General features: G+C 38.7%; 1 protein-coding gene across 46 annotated transcripts in view; it reads left to right on the top strand.

Annotated features, from left to right (window-relative positions):
• Positions 1-18,228, top strand: part of GRAMD1C (GRAM domain containing 1C) — a 99,498-nt gene that overhangs the window by 52,460 nt on the left and 28,810 nt on the right. For 16 of the 46 annotated variants that reach the window (XM_081572191.1, XM_081572164.1, XM_081572190.1 and 13 more), the window contains 3 exons: positions 9,725-9,843; positions 12,999-13,131; positions 17,433-17,592. In XM_081572191.1, the coding sequence (XP_081428317.1) occupies positions 9,800-9,843; positions 12,999-13,131; positions 17,433-17,592 (337 nt within the window). In that variant the 5' untranslated portion in view covers positions 9,725-9,799. Of the gene's footprint in view, positions 1-4,550; positions 4,596-9,724; positions 9,844-12,998; positions 13,146-17,432; positions 17,593-18,228 lie in introns of all 46 variants that reach the window. The other 30 variants (XM_081572157.1, XM_081572188.1, XM_081572156.1 and 27 more) reach the window with 7 other exon arrangements.

Below are 18,228 nucleotides of genomic sequence, written 5' to 3'. Positions count from 1 at the left end.
TGTAGGGCCAGGAGACAGTGACAGCTCCCTTCTGGGATATAAACAATTAGTGTTTTCTGTATTTTTTAAAGAACCTCAGCCTTTCCCCCACTCAAGTCCTCCACTATTTGGTTGAGGTTAAGCCACTCCCCCTTCCATGTTTTGTGTCAGAGCCAGACTACCAAATCTAAAACTTTATTTAGAGACATTATGATCTGGCCCTAACCCACCACAACATCATGACTATTTTTATGTTTCTAGTGATATTATCATATTGTTAGATTTAGAATTACTGATACTATTAATATAGGCAGGATGTGTACAGAAATCAAACTGTTCTTTTTGCACTGTTTTTCCTCTGAGAGACATAACGGTAATGTCTCTTGCCAGTGCATGGGGCTGTTGGGAAGCTCGCTCTCCATGGAAATTTAAGAGTACATACTGAGATTGCAGACGACACCACACACACTTATGGGAGAAAACAAAGAACTAAAGAGCCTCTTGATGAACGTGAAAGAGGAGAGTGAAAAAGTTGGATTAAAACTCAACATTCAGAAAACTAAGATCATGGTATCCGGTCCTATCACTTCATGGCAAATAGTTGGGGAAACAACAGAAACAGTGACAGACTTTATTTTCTTGGGCTTCAAAATCACTGCAGATGGTGACTGCAGCCATGAAATTAAAAGACGCTTGCTCCTTGGAAGGAAAGTTATGCCCAACCTAGACAGCATATTAAAAAGCAGAGACATTACTTTGCCAACAAAGGTCCACCTAGTCAAAGCTTTGGTTTTTCCAGTAGTCATGTATGGATGCGAGAGTTGGACTAAAAGGAAAGCTGAGCATCAAAGAGTTGATGGTTTTGACCTGTGGTGTTAGAGAAGACTCTTGAGAGTCCCTTGGACTGCAAGGAGATCCAACCAGTCCATCCTAAGGAAATCAGTCCTGAATATTCATTGGAAGGACTGATGTTGAAGCTGAAACTCCAATAATTTGGCCACCTGATGTGAAGAGCTGACTCATTAGAAAAGACCCTGATGCTGGGAAAGATTGAAGGCAGGAGGACAAGAGAACAACAGAGGATGAGATGGTTAGATGGCATCACCAACTCAATGGACATGAGTTTGAGTAAGCTCTGGGAGTTGGTGATGGACAGTGGTGTGCTATAGTCCATGGGGTCACAAAGAGTTGGACACGACTGAGTGACTGAACTGAACTGAACTAAGACTGAGTGTTTAAATCCAGGGCGTAATAGAGCAGAAATCTGCACTCATTTTAAATTCTAAGACTTGAAGAGACAGAATGGCTTTCAGGCTTATTCCCAAAGGCCAAAAGGAGGAGGAGGCATATGTCAGAATTAGGGATGAAGTGATGAGGATAGGTTTTCAATGTATATGGACCCACCCTCTCCCAATTTTGATACAAGTCACTCCAACTTATATTTTGGAAATCTGTAATTGAAGGATGACAGTTGGGGGAAAAATTGTTTAAAACAGTTGATTGAGGGCTTCCCTGAAGGTTCAGTGGTAAGGAATCCGTCTGCCAATGCAGGAGACATGGGTTTGATCCCTGATCTGGGAAGATCCCACATGCTGCAGAGCATCTAGGACTGTGTGCCACAACTATTGAGCCTGTTGGTCTAGAGACTGGCAGCTACAACTACTGAGCGCAGATGCCGCAACTACTGAAGCTCGTACACCCTAGAGCCTGTGCGCCACAACAAGAGAAGCCACAGCAGTTAGAAGCCCGTGGATTGCACCAAGAGTAGCCCCTGCTTGCAGCAACTAGAGAAAGCCTGAGCAGCAGTGAAGACCCAGCACAGCCAAAAATGAAAAAATTATTAAAAAAAAAACCAACAACAACAGTTGATTACTTATGTTAGTATCTATAAAGGAAAAATATGTTGGTCTGAATGGGACTTGGCCAGACTTAGGCCAGAAAAAGCAAAGTCACAAAGGTAGACTTTGACCATTGGAAGAGCGAACAAAGATGAGACAGAGGTGACTCATCAGGCTTCACCAGCATCACAGATAGTTTTTCCCTTAAAAATTGGCTACCTTTGTTCTGACTTCATGCTTGTCATGCAGATTTCTGATTACTAATCCGACTTCCAAGGTATTCAGGCACCTGGATGGTAAGGATGAACGCCTTCTGAAGTCTAGAAAAGACTGTTCCCCTTCTGAGCACTAGTGTATTTACTATGGAGCATGTGTGTGCAGCTTGTGAGTATGGCTGGTTTGAGTCAGATACTCTGAGTGCCTCTCTAGGAAGTCAACAGTGCTGAGGCCATTCTCCAAATAGTGGTTAACTGATCAAGTTAGTGTCATCTTTGAGAAGAGTGCCATCCAGCTTCCTCTTGCAGACTCTTCAGCCTTATCAAACCTCTTATTCCTCCTTATGCCCCTCTCCAATGAGTCTTCCTTTTGAAATTACTTGGAAATCTGGAAGTTTTCCAGTAGTGTTAGAAATCTAATAAGAGCAGTATTCAAACCTACCAGGAAAAAAATAAATTCAAATTGCCTGTTGTTCCCTCTTTTTTACCTTTCTGGTTGTCAGAACTCCTCCATCTATTTTCCCTTGGTCAGTGAAGTGTACCTCCTCCTGACCCGTCACCCAAGCCAGAAACCTGGTGTATCCTTGTTTTCTTACCTCTTCTTTGCCAGTGTGTCATGTCGGTCATCAAGACCCTCATCATTTCTAGCTTGAACCATTACAGTAGTCTTCTAAAGATCTCTTTAAACACTCTAATCTGTCCTTCAGGTTATAACCAAAGAAGTTGTCATTTTAAAAGTATGTCTTTTAAAAACACACATCTGAAGTTGTTGCTTTTCTATGTGTAAACTAGTAGCTGACCTTTTATATTTAACATGGAATAGAGGCTCTTCATACCTGGCTGCTTCCCCCTCCCCTAGAGACCCTTTCCTTCTTCCTCTCTGTGTTACCCTCTCCCTGCCCTCTCCAGTTATGGTCAGCTGGCTTGCCAGATTCCTTCACTCCTCTGCACACTTGAATTTGACATACATAAGCTTGTCTTACTTGATATTTCAGCAGCATTTCACACCATGGTGCACTCCCTCTATTTTGAAATACCTTTTTCCCTTGATTTCCATGTCATTCTTCCTGAACTTTCTCCTGCCTCTCTTGTATTTCTATCCTTTTTTCTGGGTATTCCTCTTCCACTCAGCCTTTGTATGTCGGACTTTCTTCAGGTCCAGGCTTAGGTTCTGTTTTCCCTCTTAAACCTGCTGAGCTCTGCTCTGTATCCAGTCATTTACTATAAGGGATTTTTATACTTGGCAAAAGTATATAAAGATTATTTACAGTACAGTTAATGTATGTTTTTCTCACAGCTCTTTGGTTACCATGGTAGAGTAAAGATACTTATCTGTGGTTTAGGTCAATGAGAACTGCCATAATATGTCAAGAGCACTGGTTTTTGGGGAGTGGAAGCCCACCCCATAATGAGCTCTCTTCAGTTTGAGCAAATAGTATCTTCCAGTGTCACTTTGGTCCCTTATTCTGCTATTATATAAAATGATTAGATTTTAGCAACCCTACCTCGCCACCAAGAGGTTAATCCTTACAGTTCATCAAGTAGCCTTTGACTTGTCACGCTCTTTACTAAACTAGCTGGAACAGCTAGGTAGAAATTAGGGCAAGATTTGATCTTTCATTTAAATGAAAATTTTTCCTCTGGGTAATAAATCAGAACTAGTAGTTGAGACTCTCCATAGTGTTTACTATAGTTGAGGTCCCTGCCAGGAAATTATTCTGAATAAAGTTAAAAATATTTCTAAAGGGAAGAATTATTGAGTAATCAAGATGTAAATGTCTGAGTGATGAAAAATGTGCTGACTGCTTCTTGGAATTGCTCCACCTGAAAAGCTCGTTCCTGACATTCCATTTACAATACTCAAGAAATGAAATCCTTGATAGTTGTAAAGGGTTAATGCAGGAGTCTCATGGGGATGTGACTTAGCATTGAAGAAGTGGTGTATGAAGAAGTGATGACATTGCTAGGATTGAATAGGAGGCATTAGCATGGAGAAGAAAATTTAACCCTTAATATTTGAATATTTAACTTTAACAAAAAGATTAAGATATTATTGCAATATGCATTTTACATGATAGAGCATAAGCAAGATATTTGCATTTGCATTTTATTGTTTCTCATCGATGTGTAGGACAGAAGAAATTTGGGACTGTCCCTTTAATAAAACCTTGTTTACCTACCCTCTTCTAGTAGGAGTGGCTTAGGAACCTGTAGAGTGAGGTATAACTTCCAATCTGCATTCTGACCGGCAGCCTAGAAAAGAATGCTGGTGCTACATACCAGGAAGTGACAAATAATGTGCTTTAAATTATAGTAGAGCTTGTCTTTTATAAGAAAAATTCGTAACAAAACTAGCAGATTAAAGTAGTGATTTTACATAGCTGTCATTAAATATTTGGAACTCCACTGTAGAGAAACCTTGCAGTGTACTTAGAATACAAAGCTTTCAGGGCTAGAAATTGATCTGACTTTTGAGCCTTATCTGATTACTGCTTGATTCGTCTTTATTTTGTTCAAGAGCTCAGCAGGCTGAACAGGGAGCCTTCCTCCCCATTGTTCCCAGGTAGGTGGTCAACCTTTGTTTAAGATTTAAATTTTCTTTAAGGTTACTTAACCCAGGTTCTGCTGCTGATTATTGAAAGAATTATGAATATCAGTCTGGGTATATGTTTTAGTGTTTGAATATTCAACATGGCTGTAAATAATCATTTTTGTGACTTTGTGCCAACTTTGTAGAAAATGTCATTTTTAACAAATTAGCAAATCTATAAGTGGCAAATTAAATGAGTTCTATTTTGTTTTCTCTTAACCTTATATATTTGTATTGAATTAATAGATTAAAATATATTGACGTTACTCTATTAACTTCCTGATGGTATCTGATACCCGGAGAAGGCAATGGCACCCCACTCCAGTACTCTTGCCTGGAGAATCCCATGGACAGAGGAGCCTGGTGGGCTGCAGTCCCTGGGGTCGATAAGAGTCGGATACGACTGAGCAACTTCACTTTCACTTTTCACTTTCATGCATTGGAGAAGGAAATGGCAACCCACTCCAGTGTTCTTGCTTGGAGAATCCCAGGGACGGGGGAGCCTGGTGGGCTGCCATCTATGGGGTTGCACAGAGTCGGACACGACTGAAGCGACTTAGCTGCAGCAGCAGCAGCAGCAGCGGTATCTGATAATGTATTTAAAACATTTATATATGTAGTCAAATAAAATTGTCTTTTTATTGTTACTATTTTACTCATAAGTTTCATTTCTTTCACTCTTAGGAAGCTGTCAGAGTGTATAGCTCATTGTTTATCTACTTGTTTTAGTTTGTTTTTGGAATACTTTGATACCTATTATTTCTGAAGAGTTTTTATAAAAGCTTAATCTTCCATAAGTATATTGAAGTATTGCTTGTTTCTCTTTATAAAGTTAAGCATGCATTTATGACACTAAAAGTGTTTCAAAGATAACATCTTTGGAATATATCAGTTATAATGATCAGAGCTAATTATCAGTATTAGCTAACTGCTATTGTAAAAAAAAAGTTGTTCACAAATGGTTCTTCTGGAGTGGGAGTCAGATGGGTTGGGGTACCTTTAGGATCAAGCATAGTGATTTCTTAACTTTCTCTACCACTAGTGATCCTTGTTATTTTTATTCTATGGATACTATGCTTCAAAAGACTTTTTATCTACCAAATAAGTAGTGTATATTAAATAATAGAATGTTAGAACCTTATTGTTTATTAGACGTTCATTATTTCCAATGAAAGTTTCTTATCAGCCTGAGATAACCACTCTAGGTTAACAGAATTCAGCCCCAAACAAAGTAACCTGACATTTTACCCAGCTTGAATAACTTTACTGTAGGTAACTGTTTGGATATTTTTGACTTTTTGAAATACTGATAATAATATCTGAAGTTTCAACAGCTGCTCTTATGAAATGCTAGTCATCTGGGAACTAGCAGTCTAAAGTGCAGAAATTTTGTTCTTAATGTCTTTGAGTTTCCATGAAATGATGAAGGTCATCTAGTGTAATGTAACACTACTAGACGGAACAAAGCTACTAGACGGAATAAACATAGAAAAAAAAAGGAAATGTGGTATTTGTTGTCGGAAATAGCTGGGAAGAATTCAAAATATCTGTATGTTTTGGCCCTGTAAAATCTCTATATTTATCCCTACTACTTCCTCACTTAAAATTTTTACTCCAAGTAGTTTGATACAGTGTTTACTTACTTCAGAACAAATATTGCTTGTGTTTTTCATGTATTTATTCTATATTTTTATGTAGACTTCTGCTCCCCAATTTTTTTAATTTCTCCATTTCCTCTATTTGTTGCATTCCTTCAGCTCAGCTGAAGACCCTTCTATAATGTGAAGCCTTTTCTGATCATCCTAAACCACACTAATGTTTCTTTCCTTTATACTTCTATATCATGTTGATTCCACCAGTTCTTTAGTACATAATAATGTTATAGTTTATCCTATTTAACTTTTACATGAAAGTTTCCCATGTTTTTTTCAAATATATTATAATAAGCTGTTAGAGAACAAGTAGGATATCATTTTTATCCTTTTTAGTATCTAGTGCAGTAATATACATCTGGTGTGCTTTAGTCACTAACTTGTATCTGACTCTTTTGTGACCCCATGGACTGTAGCCCACCAGTCTCCTCTGTTCATGGAATTTTTCAGGCAAAATTACTGGAGTGGGTTGCCATTTCCTTTTCCAGAGGATCTTCCCAAACCCAGGGATCAAACCTGCATCTCCCCCATTGCAGGCATATTCTTTACCACTGAGCCACCTGGGTTGTCCTATACATTTGGTAGGTTCTAAATAAAGGAGATCAGTCCTGGGTGTTCATTGGAAGGACTGATGTTGAAGCTGAAGCTCCAATACTTAGGCCACCTGATGCGAAGGGTTGACTCATTGGAAAAGACCCTGATGCTGGGAAGGATTGGGGCCAGGAGGAGAAGGGGATGACAGAGGATGAGATGGCTGGATGGCATCACCGACTCGATGGACATGAGTTTGGGTGGACTCAGGGAGCTGGTGATGGACAGGGAGGCCTGGTGTGCTGCGGTTCATGGGGTTGCAAAGAATCGGACACGACTGAGCGACTGAACTGAAATAAATATCTATGGAATGAATGAGAGAAGTAAAGAGTCTTGCCAGCAATTGCTTCATGTAATGCTGCCTCCCTCTACCTTGCTTAATTATGTAATTAACCATCTGTAATGTTTCCAAAAATCACACCATTGATTTTCATACTGTTACTATTTTTGTTTTCCTTTATAACACATGAGTTTTTTATATTAGATTATTTAACCCTGATGGACTTAACAGAAACAGAAGATATTAAGAAAAGGTGACAAGAATACACAGAAGAACTGTGCAAAAAAGGTCTTAATGACCCAGATAACCGTGATGGTGTGGTCACTCACTAGAACCAGACATCCTAGATGATGAAGTCAAGTGGGCCTTAGGAAGCATTACTAAGAACAAAGCTGGTGGAGGTGATGGAATTCCAGCTGAGCTATTTCAAATCCTAAAAGATGATGTTGTGAAAGTGCTGCACTCAATATGCCAGCAACTTAGGAAAACTCAGCAGTGGCCACAGGACTGGGAAAGATCAGCTTTCATTCCAATCCCAAAGAAAGGCAATGCCAAAGAATTTCAAATTACCACACAATTCACAATTCTGAGAACTGTGAAGGTAATGCTCAAAATCCTTCAACCTAGGCTTCAGCAACATGTGAACCGAGAACTTCCAGATGTCCAAGCTGGATTTAAAAAAGGCAGAGTAACCAGAGATCAATTGCCAGCATCTGTTGGATCATAGAAAAAGCAAGGGAATTCTAGAAAAACATCTGCTTCTTTGCACTAAAGACCGACATGTGGATCACGACAAACTGTGGAAAATTCTTAAAGAGATAACCTTACTTGCCTCCTGAGAAACCTGTATGCAGTCAAGAAGTAACAGTTAGAACCAGACATGGAACAATGGACTAGTTCCAAATTGGGAAAGGAGTACATCAAGGCTGTATATTGTCACCCTCCTTATTTAAATTATATGCAGAGTACATCATGCAAAATGCCGGACTGGATGAAGCACAGGCTCAAATTAAGGTTGCCAGGAGAAATATCAATAACCTCAGATACACAGATGACACCACCCTAATGGCAGAAAGCAAAGAACTAAAGAGCCTCATGATGAAGGTGAAAGATGAGAGTGAAAAGCTGGCTTAAAACTCAACATTCAAAAAAACATTCATGCCATCCAGTCTCATCACTTCATGGCAAATAGATGGGGAGACAGTGACATACTTTATTTTCTTGGACTCCAGAATCACTTTGGATGGTGACTGCAGCCATGAAATTAAAGACATTTGCTCCTTGGAAGAAAAGCTATGATGAACCTAGACAGTGTATTAAAAGAGAGGTCACTTTGCCGACAAAGGTCCGTCTAGTCAAAGCTATGGTTTTTCCAGTAGTCGTGTATGGATGTGAGAGTTGGACCATAAAAAAGGCTGAGCACTGAGGAATTGATGCTTTTGAACTGTAGTGCTGGAGAAGACTCTTGAGAGTCCCTTGGACTGCAAGGAGATCAAACCAATCAATCCTAAAGGAAATCAACCCTGAATATTCTTGGAAGGACTGATAGTACCTTGAAGCTGAAACTCCAATACTTTGGCCACCTGATGAGAAGAGCCAACTCATTGGAAAAGACCCTGATGCTGGGAAGGATTCAAGGCAGGAGCAGAAGGGAATAACAGGATGAGATGTTTGGATGGCATCACTCACTCAATGGACATGAGTTTGAGCAAACTCGGGGAGATGGTAAAGGACAAGGAAGCCTGGCATGCTGCGGTACATGGGGTTGCAGAGAGTCAGACATGACTGAACGACTGAACAACAGCCAATGATACTTACAAAGAAAGAACAAGCTGAACATTATGAAAAATAAATAAAAATAAAGACTTCCCTGGTGGTCCAGTGATTAGACTTCGCCTTCTAGTGCAGCAGGTATGGGTTTGATCCCTAGTCGGAAAGCTAAGATCCTACATGCCTCACAGCCAAAAAACCAAAGCATAAAACAGAAGCACTATTGTAACAAATTCAATAAAGACTATAAAAATGGTCAACATTAAAAAAAAAACTTTAAATAAAAATAAAAAAGGAAATATTCTAAACTCCAGACTTTTGCATTTTAGGAAAATATAATTTAAAATTTACTGATATATGTGGTTTCACATATAGTGAAAATATTCAGATACATTATAAATTAAGGGGAAGGGATTCTGAATTGATTGGAATTCTGAATGGTGATCCACCACCCTGGTATGCTGGTTGGATTGCAAAATTTAAATCATAGATTAGTAATTGCCAGAAACTATGAACAAATTATTTTATAAAAAGAGGATTTTAAATATCTTGCCTCCCATTCACAGTAGTTATTATAGTACACCTTTAAAAATCATCTACCTATTTCCAGTATCAACTCTGTCAGATACGTTGTGTTAACCTACTTTTCATGGATGCAGAAAACTGACATCTAGAAGGTCAAACAACTCCAAAGCCATACATTAGTAACTGTACAGCTGGTCATCTTGACATCAGAATTCATGTTTTGAATTACTGTGTTATAATTTGTTATGTTCCCAGTGGTTAGGCTAATTTTTGTGTCATTCTAGAGCTTGACCAGACAGGAATTCTGGCAGCTGCTCCAGGAGAACTATGGCACTGAGCTAGGCTTAAATGCTGAAGAGATGGAGAACTTGTCCCTGTCAATTGAGGATACTGTGCAGCCAAGGTACCACAAAATGTTTTGAAATGTCAAGATTTATCAATCTTTAGTCAAAGCAGTATTTTAGGCTATTAATTTAGGCTTTCTGTTTCACCTTGAGTGAAATTTGCCTCTTGCTTCTCTTTAGTGGAATGAGTGAAAGATGAGGACAATGAATAGTTCATTAATTGGTAAGCAAATACAGATCAGATGATGTAATGCTAAGTTTTTAACTGTCACTTAGGATTTGTATAAAGCATGGTGTTAGTAAACCTTTTTATTAAGGATATGGGGAAGTACCTAGTAAGTACTTAGCTCATTTGTTGTTCAGTCACTCAGTCGTGTCTGACTCTTTGTGACCCCATGGACTACAGCATGCCAGGCTTCCCTGTCCTTCACTATCTCTTGGAGTTTGCTCAAACTCATGTCCATAGAGTCAGTGATGCTATCCACCCATCTCATCCTCTGTCATCCCCTTTGCCTCCTGCCTTCAATCTTTCCCAGCATCAGGGTCTTTTCTAATGAGCTGGCTCTTTGCATCAGGTGGCCAAAGCATTGGAGCCTCAGCTTCAGCATCAGTCCTTCCAATGAATATGCCAATGAATATCCAATGAATATTTCCTTTAGGATGGACTGGTTTGATCTCTTTGCTGTCCAAGGGACTCTTAAGAGTCTTCTCCAACACCACAGTTCAAAAGCATCAGTTCTTTGGCACTCAGCCTTCTTTATGGTCCAACTCTCACATCATACATGACTACTGGAAAAACCATAGCTTTGATTATATGGATCTTTGTTGGCAAAGTGATGTCTCTGCTTTTTAATATGCTACCTAACGTATATGTAACAATAAAGGAAATCAGCTGGAAGATATTTTGAGGGTACAAAAATAATATGACTTTTCCTCAAGGATATCCTAGCATTATGCTTGATATGTAGTTGGCATTCAATAAATATTTGAATGCATTGATGAAAAGAGCTTATAGCACTATGGAAAATGCAAATACTTTTAATAGAGGGTTGAAAATGATAAGGGCCAAAAGGAGCAATAGGTAATGTGGAAAAAATTCAGAGTAGAGAGAGACTATTTTTTTGACTGATGGGACATTTTTATTAACCTGTCAAATAAAAGTGCATTTTGTCCAGTGGTAATTGAGATAAAAGCAATACAAATAACTCAGGATCACACATGAAAATTCTGCAGTAAGCATTATGTTAAGTCAAAGAAGCCAGTCACAAAATATCATATATTGTATGATTCTACCTACATGAAGTGGAGTCCAGAATCAGGAAATCCATACAAATAGAGAGTAGGTTAGTAGTTGCCAGGAACTGGGGGAGAGGAAGAATGGAAGTGACTGTTAATGGGTATAGGATTTCCTTTGGGGTGATAAAAATGTTCTAAAATTATAAAGTGGTGATGGCGGTAAACAACTGTATTGTACTGTTTAAACTGGGTGAATTTTATAGTATATGAATTAAAACTTAATGAAAAATTTGGTAAATTATTTATTTAAAAATTCTATAGCAAATAAGTCTTAAGATGGAAAGCTTTTGAAGTCTCAATGTGTGTACATACCCAGATAGTTTTCTAGTTGTACTAATCCTATTTATATTGTGTCAGCTCAGCACTAATATTTTGCAGTCTTTTTTTTTTTTTAACATGGGTTACACATGTATATTGTATTAGTTTTCTGTAAAGCTAAAAATTTCCATTGGACTACTCTCCTTGTAAAGTTTACTAGCCTCTCTCAGGCACGGGAGTTGGGTAGAAAAGCACTTGACATAACGCAGAGAGCCTTGGATGGTGGTAAAGAAGATCTGGATTCTTGTCTGAACTTTACCACCTAGCAGCTGAGCAACCTCAGGCAAATCCCTTAGCCTTTCTGATCCTCAGTTTATTCATCTGTGAAAGGAGGCAGTTAAACTACGTGGTCTCCAAGGTCCCTGCCAACTTGAAAAGTTTCTAGTCTTTGAAGATAGAAAGAGTAAGTATTTTTGATCTGCTGCTTTGTGCACGGTAACACAGTGTACCATCCAGCTTTTCTGCAGGTGACTGAGTGCTTTCTAAAAGAAGATGTGGCAGGATCCTCATTTGCTCTTCTATTCTTTTCCCATTCTTCCAACCTCATACCTTTCCAGACCTTTATTTCCTCTACTCTTTCATCTTTTTTCTCTTCACTTTCAATCTTTTCTGGACTCTCCTCCCTCTTTTTTTATTTTCCCACAACCCACCTCCATCCTTAAAATCCTCAGCTACAGACACTCAGCTCGTGGTTTCATCTTCAGGAGCTGTTTTTCTTGTTCCCTCAAGGTGCTCCCATTCTATTGGCCAGGAGTAGACCTAAGTATTACTTGAGTGGAGTAATATAGGATAGTATATACTCTTCTGGCTTTTCTGTTTCTTTCTCAGGATAACATGGCTTCAGATGTCAGGCTACTACTTTATTTTAGAAGAGCTTTACATCTAAATATAGTAATGATCAAAGAGTAATTCTAATTGCTCAATAAAGTTGAGCACTGGAAATGAGATCCTTTTATGCTCCTTTTATATTTCATACACTTTCCTTTTTTTTTTTTCCACTTCCTGAAAGAAGAAAAGCAAGTCTCAAGGCATTTATTGTAGTCTGTGTCCCTATGATCATTTGAAAAGCTTCTCCTTTAACTTTAGAAATTTTTGTTCTCAGAAATGAGGAGAGCATGAACTGATGGATGGGCTCGGTGCTCAGACGTCAGGAGGTTCTCCTTCTCAGAGAGATGTTCTACCTCAGCTGGAACTGAATCTGAAGGGAGGGGATGAGATCTAAAACTGCCTTCTGGTGCCATCTGGCATCCAACTCAAACACTTACCCTGACCCTTTCGAAGGATCTTCATGGTTCACAACTAAAACTTAAACAAGCAGTGTTCAATGTATTAGTTGCTGTTATGGCCATTTGTACTTGGTTCGTTTTTAAATGGTTTCTGAAGTTTATAACATCTTACATAAGCATATTTTATTTTCAGCAGTGAGATCAATTTGCATGTGAGTTACGAATATAACTGTTGTAGGTAGAAGCTTATTTGTTACTTTAAAAAAATTGTCTTCAAAATGCTTTGTAATAGAAAAGGACCTGAATGAAGAGACTAAATCAGTTATTTGTGCATAAGTGACCTTGTTTATGTTTCTATGCTCTGTTTCTTACAGAAGTCCAGGAAGAAGCAGCCTGGATGACTGTGGAGAGAGAGACGAAAAATTATCCAAGTCAATCAGTTTTACCCGTGAATCAATTAGTCGGGTTTCAGAATCAGAGTCAATTGAAGGAAATTCACCAAAAGGGGTTGGTATATGATAGCCCTTTCAAAATCTCTCTGATATTGCCATGTTTTCATCATAATAGAATATCAAATAAAAATACAGTATACAAAATGTTTAAACACTTAAGATGTGAGGCTGCTCTTTTATTTTAGGGCAAGAGTTTTAAGCCTTTAAGTGAAGTGAAGTGAAGTTGCTCAGTCGTGTCCGACTCTTTGCGACCCCATGGACTGTAGCCTACCAGGCTCCTCCATCCATGGGATTTTCCAGGCAATAGTACTGGAGTGGCTTGCCATTTCCTTCTCCAGGGGATCTTCCCGACCCAGGGACCGAACCCGGGTCTTCCGCATTGTAGACAGACGCTTTACCATTTGAGCCACCAGGGAAGTCCCTTTAAGTAGCAGAGATTATATGGGAATAATATGTGGTTCTGTTCAGACCTGGATATGGTGCAGAGTTACCAGGCAGTTTCCTGAGCATCAGTCTGTAAGGAGGATGCGTGCATGCTAAGTCGTTTCAGTTGTGTCTGACTCTTTCGACCCTATGGACTGTTGCCTGCCGGGCTCCTCTGTCCTTGAGATTCTCCAGGCGAGAATACTGAAGTGGGTATTCTTCAGCCATGCTGTCCTCCAGGAGATCTTCCTGACCCAGGGATCAAACCCACATCTCCTGCAGCTCCTGCGTTGCAGGCGGGTTCTTTACTGCTGAGCCACTGGGGAAGCCCTTATAAAGGGGATAGACATTTTTAAAAATAAATAAGGTGGAAAAGTTCATAACAGAATTGTTCTCAGAGTAGATAATGTATGTAATGGAAGGATCTGTTTTGAAGGGGAGGTGAGAACCTTGAGCACCATGCTTGAGTAACAACAAATGCTTGTTAAACTGACTGCTAAATCAGACGTACGTGCTAAATTGCTTCAGTCATGTCGCACTCTTTCCAACACTATGGATTGTAGCCCACCAGGCTCCTCTGTCCATGGGATTCTCCAGGCAAGAAATGGGTTGCCATTTCCTTCAGGGGATCTTCCCAGAGATCAAACCCGTGTCTCTTACATCTCCTGCATTGGCAAGTGGGTTCTTTACCACTAGCACCACCTGGGAAGCCCACTAAATCAGACACATCCAGTTAATTTTAGAGCTAGTTAGCTAGTTAGGGTTTCCCTGATAGCTCAGTTGGTAAAGAATCCGCCTCCAATGCAGGAGACCTCGGTTCGATTCCTGGGTTGGGAAGATCCCCTGGAGAAGGGATAGACTACCCACTCCAGTATTCTTGGGCTTCCCTTGTGGCTCAGCTGGTAAAGAATCCGCCTGCAATACGGGAGACCTGGGTTCGATCCTTGGGTTGGGAAGATCCCCTGGAGAAGGGAAAGGCTACCCACTCTAGTATTCTGGCCTGGAGAATTCCATGGACAGTATAGTCCATGGGGTCACAAAGAGTCGGACACGACTGAGCGACTTGCACTTTAGCTAGTTAGTTTCTTCCTTTATTTTTTCAAATATTATTGTAAGCCTATCAATTTTTTAAAAAGTTTTGGTGAGTTTATATCAATCAAAGTCATCATTATTATTACTTTTTATACTCAGATTGTCCCCTCTGCCAATGGGAGCCCCTTCAAGTTGGCTCCTCTGTCCTTTTGAAATAATCAATAATTTTTGACAGCTTCCTTCCTTTCTGGTACAATAATGTTTCCCAAGCACATTTTTTATATTTTCAGTCCCAGACTTAGTATCAGCTACTTGTCTAATGAGCCATAGAGTTTAGTGAAGGATGGCACTTAGAAACCACATTCTAAGTGATGAGAGTGTGCAGCTTTTGTTCTTCTGATTGGTGATGCAAATTTTGGGCCAGTGCTGAATTTCTTATTTTAAATCAAAGCATTGGCTTCAAACTCCACCTCTGCCACTTTCTAACTGTATGACCTTAAGTAAATTAATTACTTAACCTCTCTATGCCTTTGTTTTCTCAACAATAAGATGAAGACACTAATACCCCATAGGAATTTTTAAGTAAGGACTAAATTAATTAATATATGTGAAAGTACATTGAATAGTCCTTGACACGTATTGCGTATTCAATAACTATAATCTATTATAGTTGAATGGAGAAGGAAATGGCAACCCACTCCAGTATTCTTGCCTGGAGAATCCCAGGGATGGTGAGCCTGGCGGGCTACAGTCCCAGGGTCACAAAGAGTCGGACATGACTGAAGCAACTATGGCACACATTATAGTTGAAGATGAATCTGTGTGGCCAGCAATGGAACTCTTTTACCTTCTCTCACAGAGCTCCCCGCATCTATTGTGAATAAATGTTAGGAAAACATTGAAATTGATTATGTAAAAGGCCAGCAAGTTTTCAGCTTGTTTCAGGTGACCATCATGCATCTATCTCAGTCTGATTTTGTGTTGTGGATTTCATGTAAAACTCATTCATCAAGAGACACTTAGGAACTTACTACTTGTGTAAGGGAAGTGATTCTGAACGCCAATCCCCTTGTATGCTCTCACTGAGAAGAACAAGCCACTGAGTTTTGGGGTTTAACAGGACAGGGGATCTCTTGCAGTCCCCTTATCCCTTTATACAAATCTGACTTTGAGGGCTGGGTTCTCAGAACTATTAATATTAATATTCCTTGAGTCCTTCCTACAGCCTCTTTGACAATGTCTTCTGTACCTGTTCTTGAGGTAGTTAATCTGTTGGCCCTTCTGGTTTTGTTCCTAAAGGAAGTCATACTTTCTCTAAGAAAATGAAATGGATGTAGAGGAGTGATTTAATGTTTTAAGTTTGATTATACATTCATTGATGTCTAGGATAGATGTTTTCAGCTTATGGAATACAAGTAATCTAGAAGTTTGGTCCCTTTTTTCCCTTTACATTCAAGAGAAGAAGTACAGTGAGATTCTCAGATATCAAATATCATGTCACTTTGTTTCATTTTTACTTCCAACAAAATTGGTAATAACAAAAATTTAGAAATAGAATTTTCTAAGAATAAGTTTTTGTTAAGTTATAAAATTAATAATCTCCAACAAAGTTGGTAATAACAAGAAGTTAGAAATAGAATTTTCTAAGAATAATTTTTTAATAAATTACAAAATTAATAATCTCTTTAAAGATTCAGGAAATATAGAAAAGTATACAAAGAAATACAAATCATCTGGATGCTAACCATTCAAAAATAGTGATGTTGTTTTTCCTATAGGTATCTGTCCATGTTTGTTACAATAGGAACTAAATCTTAGTTAAAACAAGAAATATGTGTGGAAACTTACTCTACTTAGCATCTATAGAGGTCCTGGGTCAGCTAATAAGCATGTTGCTTTGTAGTGTGGAACTCCTGAATAAATCAAGTCTTGACTTTAACAGTAATCTCTGATTGAAAAGTGAATCCTCTGACAGGATAGTGTAATCCTTTGATAAATTGTGTCCTGGGTCCCAGTTGTTATTCTGCTTTCTTAATGGTCAGTAGAAACCTCCTGGAGCTCCTCCTCCCTGGAGCTGCTTCTGTTGTTCAGTGCTGCTCTAAGATCTCACGGGGCAGGAGGTAGAACGATTGTATGCTATTGCTGTCTTTCACCTGCTTATACGCAGACAATGCAAGAAAGTACACTGCCATATGGTTTGTATTTTTCACACTGTTCTATTAAGCCTAATTACAATACTCTTTTACTTGACTACTACTAACATAGTAATAGCGTTCATACTTTAAGGCCTACTATTAAATTTATTACAGAAATTTCTTTATAATATGGTATATCTTTATTAAGCCATTTCCAGAAAGTATGGATAGCAGTATATATTGAATATATTTTAATGTACAACCCCTTAGTCCCTTTACAGTAAATCCAACTGTATTCTTATGGATTTGCTTTAATCTTTCTCCTTTAACCTATTCTCCCTCACTGTACTCTGATGTGACTTTTATATCTCTATTTTCTTTCCCTTTTCCCTTTAGTTACTGGTCTTGAGAGATGGGTGAGTTCTCTTCCTTGAATTGATGGGGCAGGTATTGTCTGGGGAAACTAATTGGGTTTGACTCCTTTCCTTGCACACCCCAAAGAACTGACCACTCCATTATTTTTGTCCTTTTTCCCCTTTCCCCTCGACTTAAGTGATCCACATGTTGTTAACTGTGTGTGAGTTCTTTTTTATGATGTTCTTCATAAATGTATTGTTCATTATATAAGAAGATGACTTTAGGATGATCTATATTATCTATCAATACTTTATGGACCAAATGTAGTATAAACATAACAAGCAAAGCTCTCAAAGAGCATCATTTCAAAATGTGTTTATTATTAAAGATCTCATTGTTTGCCTTTTAGGTGTTAGGCAAAGAGGAACCCCAAAGTGAGAAACATATCAAAAGTCCTTCACTAACTTCAGAAAAGAGTTTAAGTAGACAGTCATCAAAATCACTGGACTTGAATAAAAATGAGTATCTTTCTCTGGACAAAAGCAGCACTTCAGATTCTGTTGATGAAGGTAAAGACTTTCTTATAAATTTTAAGTAAAATTTCAGTTATGTCTTTTAATGTTTACTTTTGTATTAAGTAAGTGCAGATTGAGAATTGATTTTTGTATCAAATACAGTCTCACTCTATAAAGAACCAAAAAAGGATGGAAGTTAATAAGAAACAGGGGAATGGGGCTGCTGAATCTAACCCATCACCACTTTTTATAAGCCTGAACTTTGAAGATCTTCATTACATTTAGCCTATATTACCCCATGCATTGAGTCAGTGGAAATGGAGCAGTAGCAATGGAAAAGCAACTTTTTTTTTCTTTTTGCCCATGACTCATTTGTGTCTGAAATTTGTATCTCTTAATCTCACTCACCTTTTTATCTCCTTCCCCGACCTCCTTCCCTTCTGGCAACCACCTGTTTGTTCTCTGTATCTATGGCTCTGTTTCTGTTATGTTTGTTCATTGTTTTGTTTTTTAGATTCCACATATAAGTGAAATCATACAGTATATGTCTTTCTTTGTCTGGTTTATTTCACCAAGCATAATATCCTCTAGGTCCATCTGTGCCAAAAATGGCAAGATTTCATCCTTTTTTATGGATGAGTAATATTCCATTTTGGGCTTCACTTTACCACAGATGGCTCACTGGTAGAG

This window comes from Giraffa tippelskirchi, chromosome 2, assembly GCF_054371585.1.
Source record: "Giraffa tippelskirchi isolate mGirTip1 chromosome 2, T2T-mGirTip1v1.2.pri, whole genome shotgun sequence".
Lineage (NCBI taxonomy): Eukaryota > Metazoa > Chordata > Mammalia > Artiodactyla > Giraffidae > Giraffa > Giraffa tippelskirchi.
The sequence above is the reverse complement of the archived record's forward strand: the minus strand, read 5'-3'. Positions and strand labels throughout refer to the sequence as shown.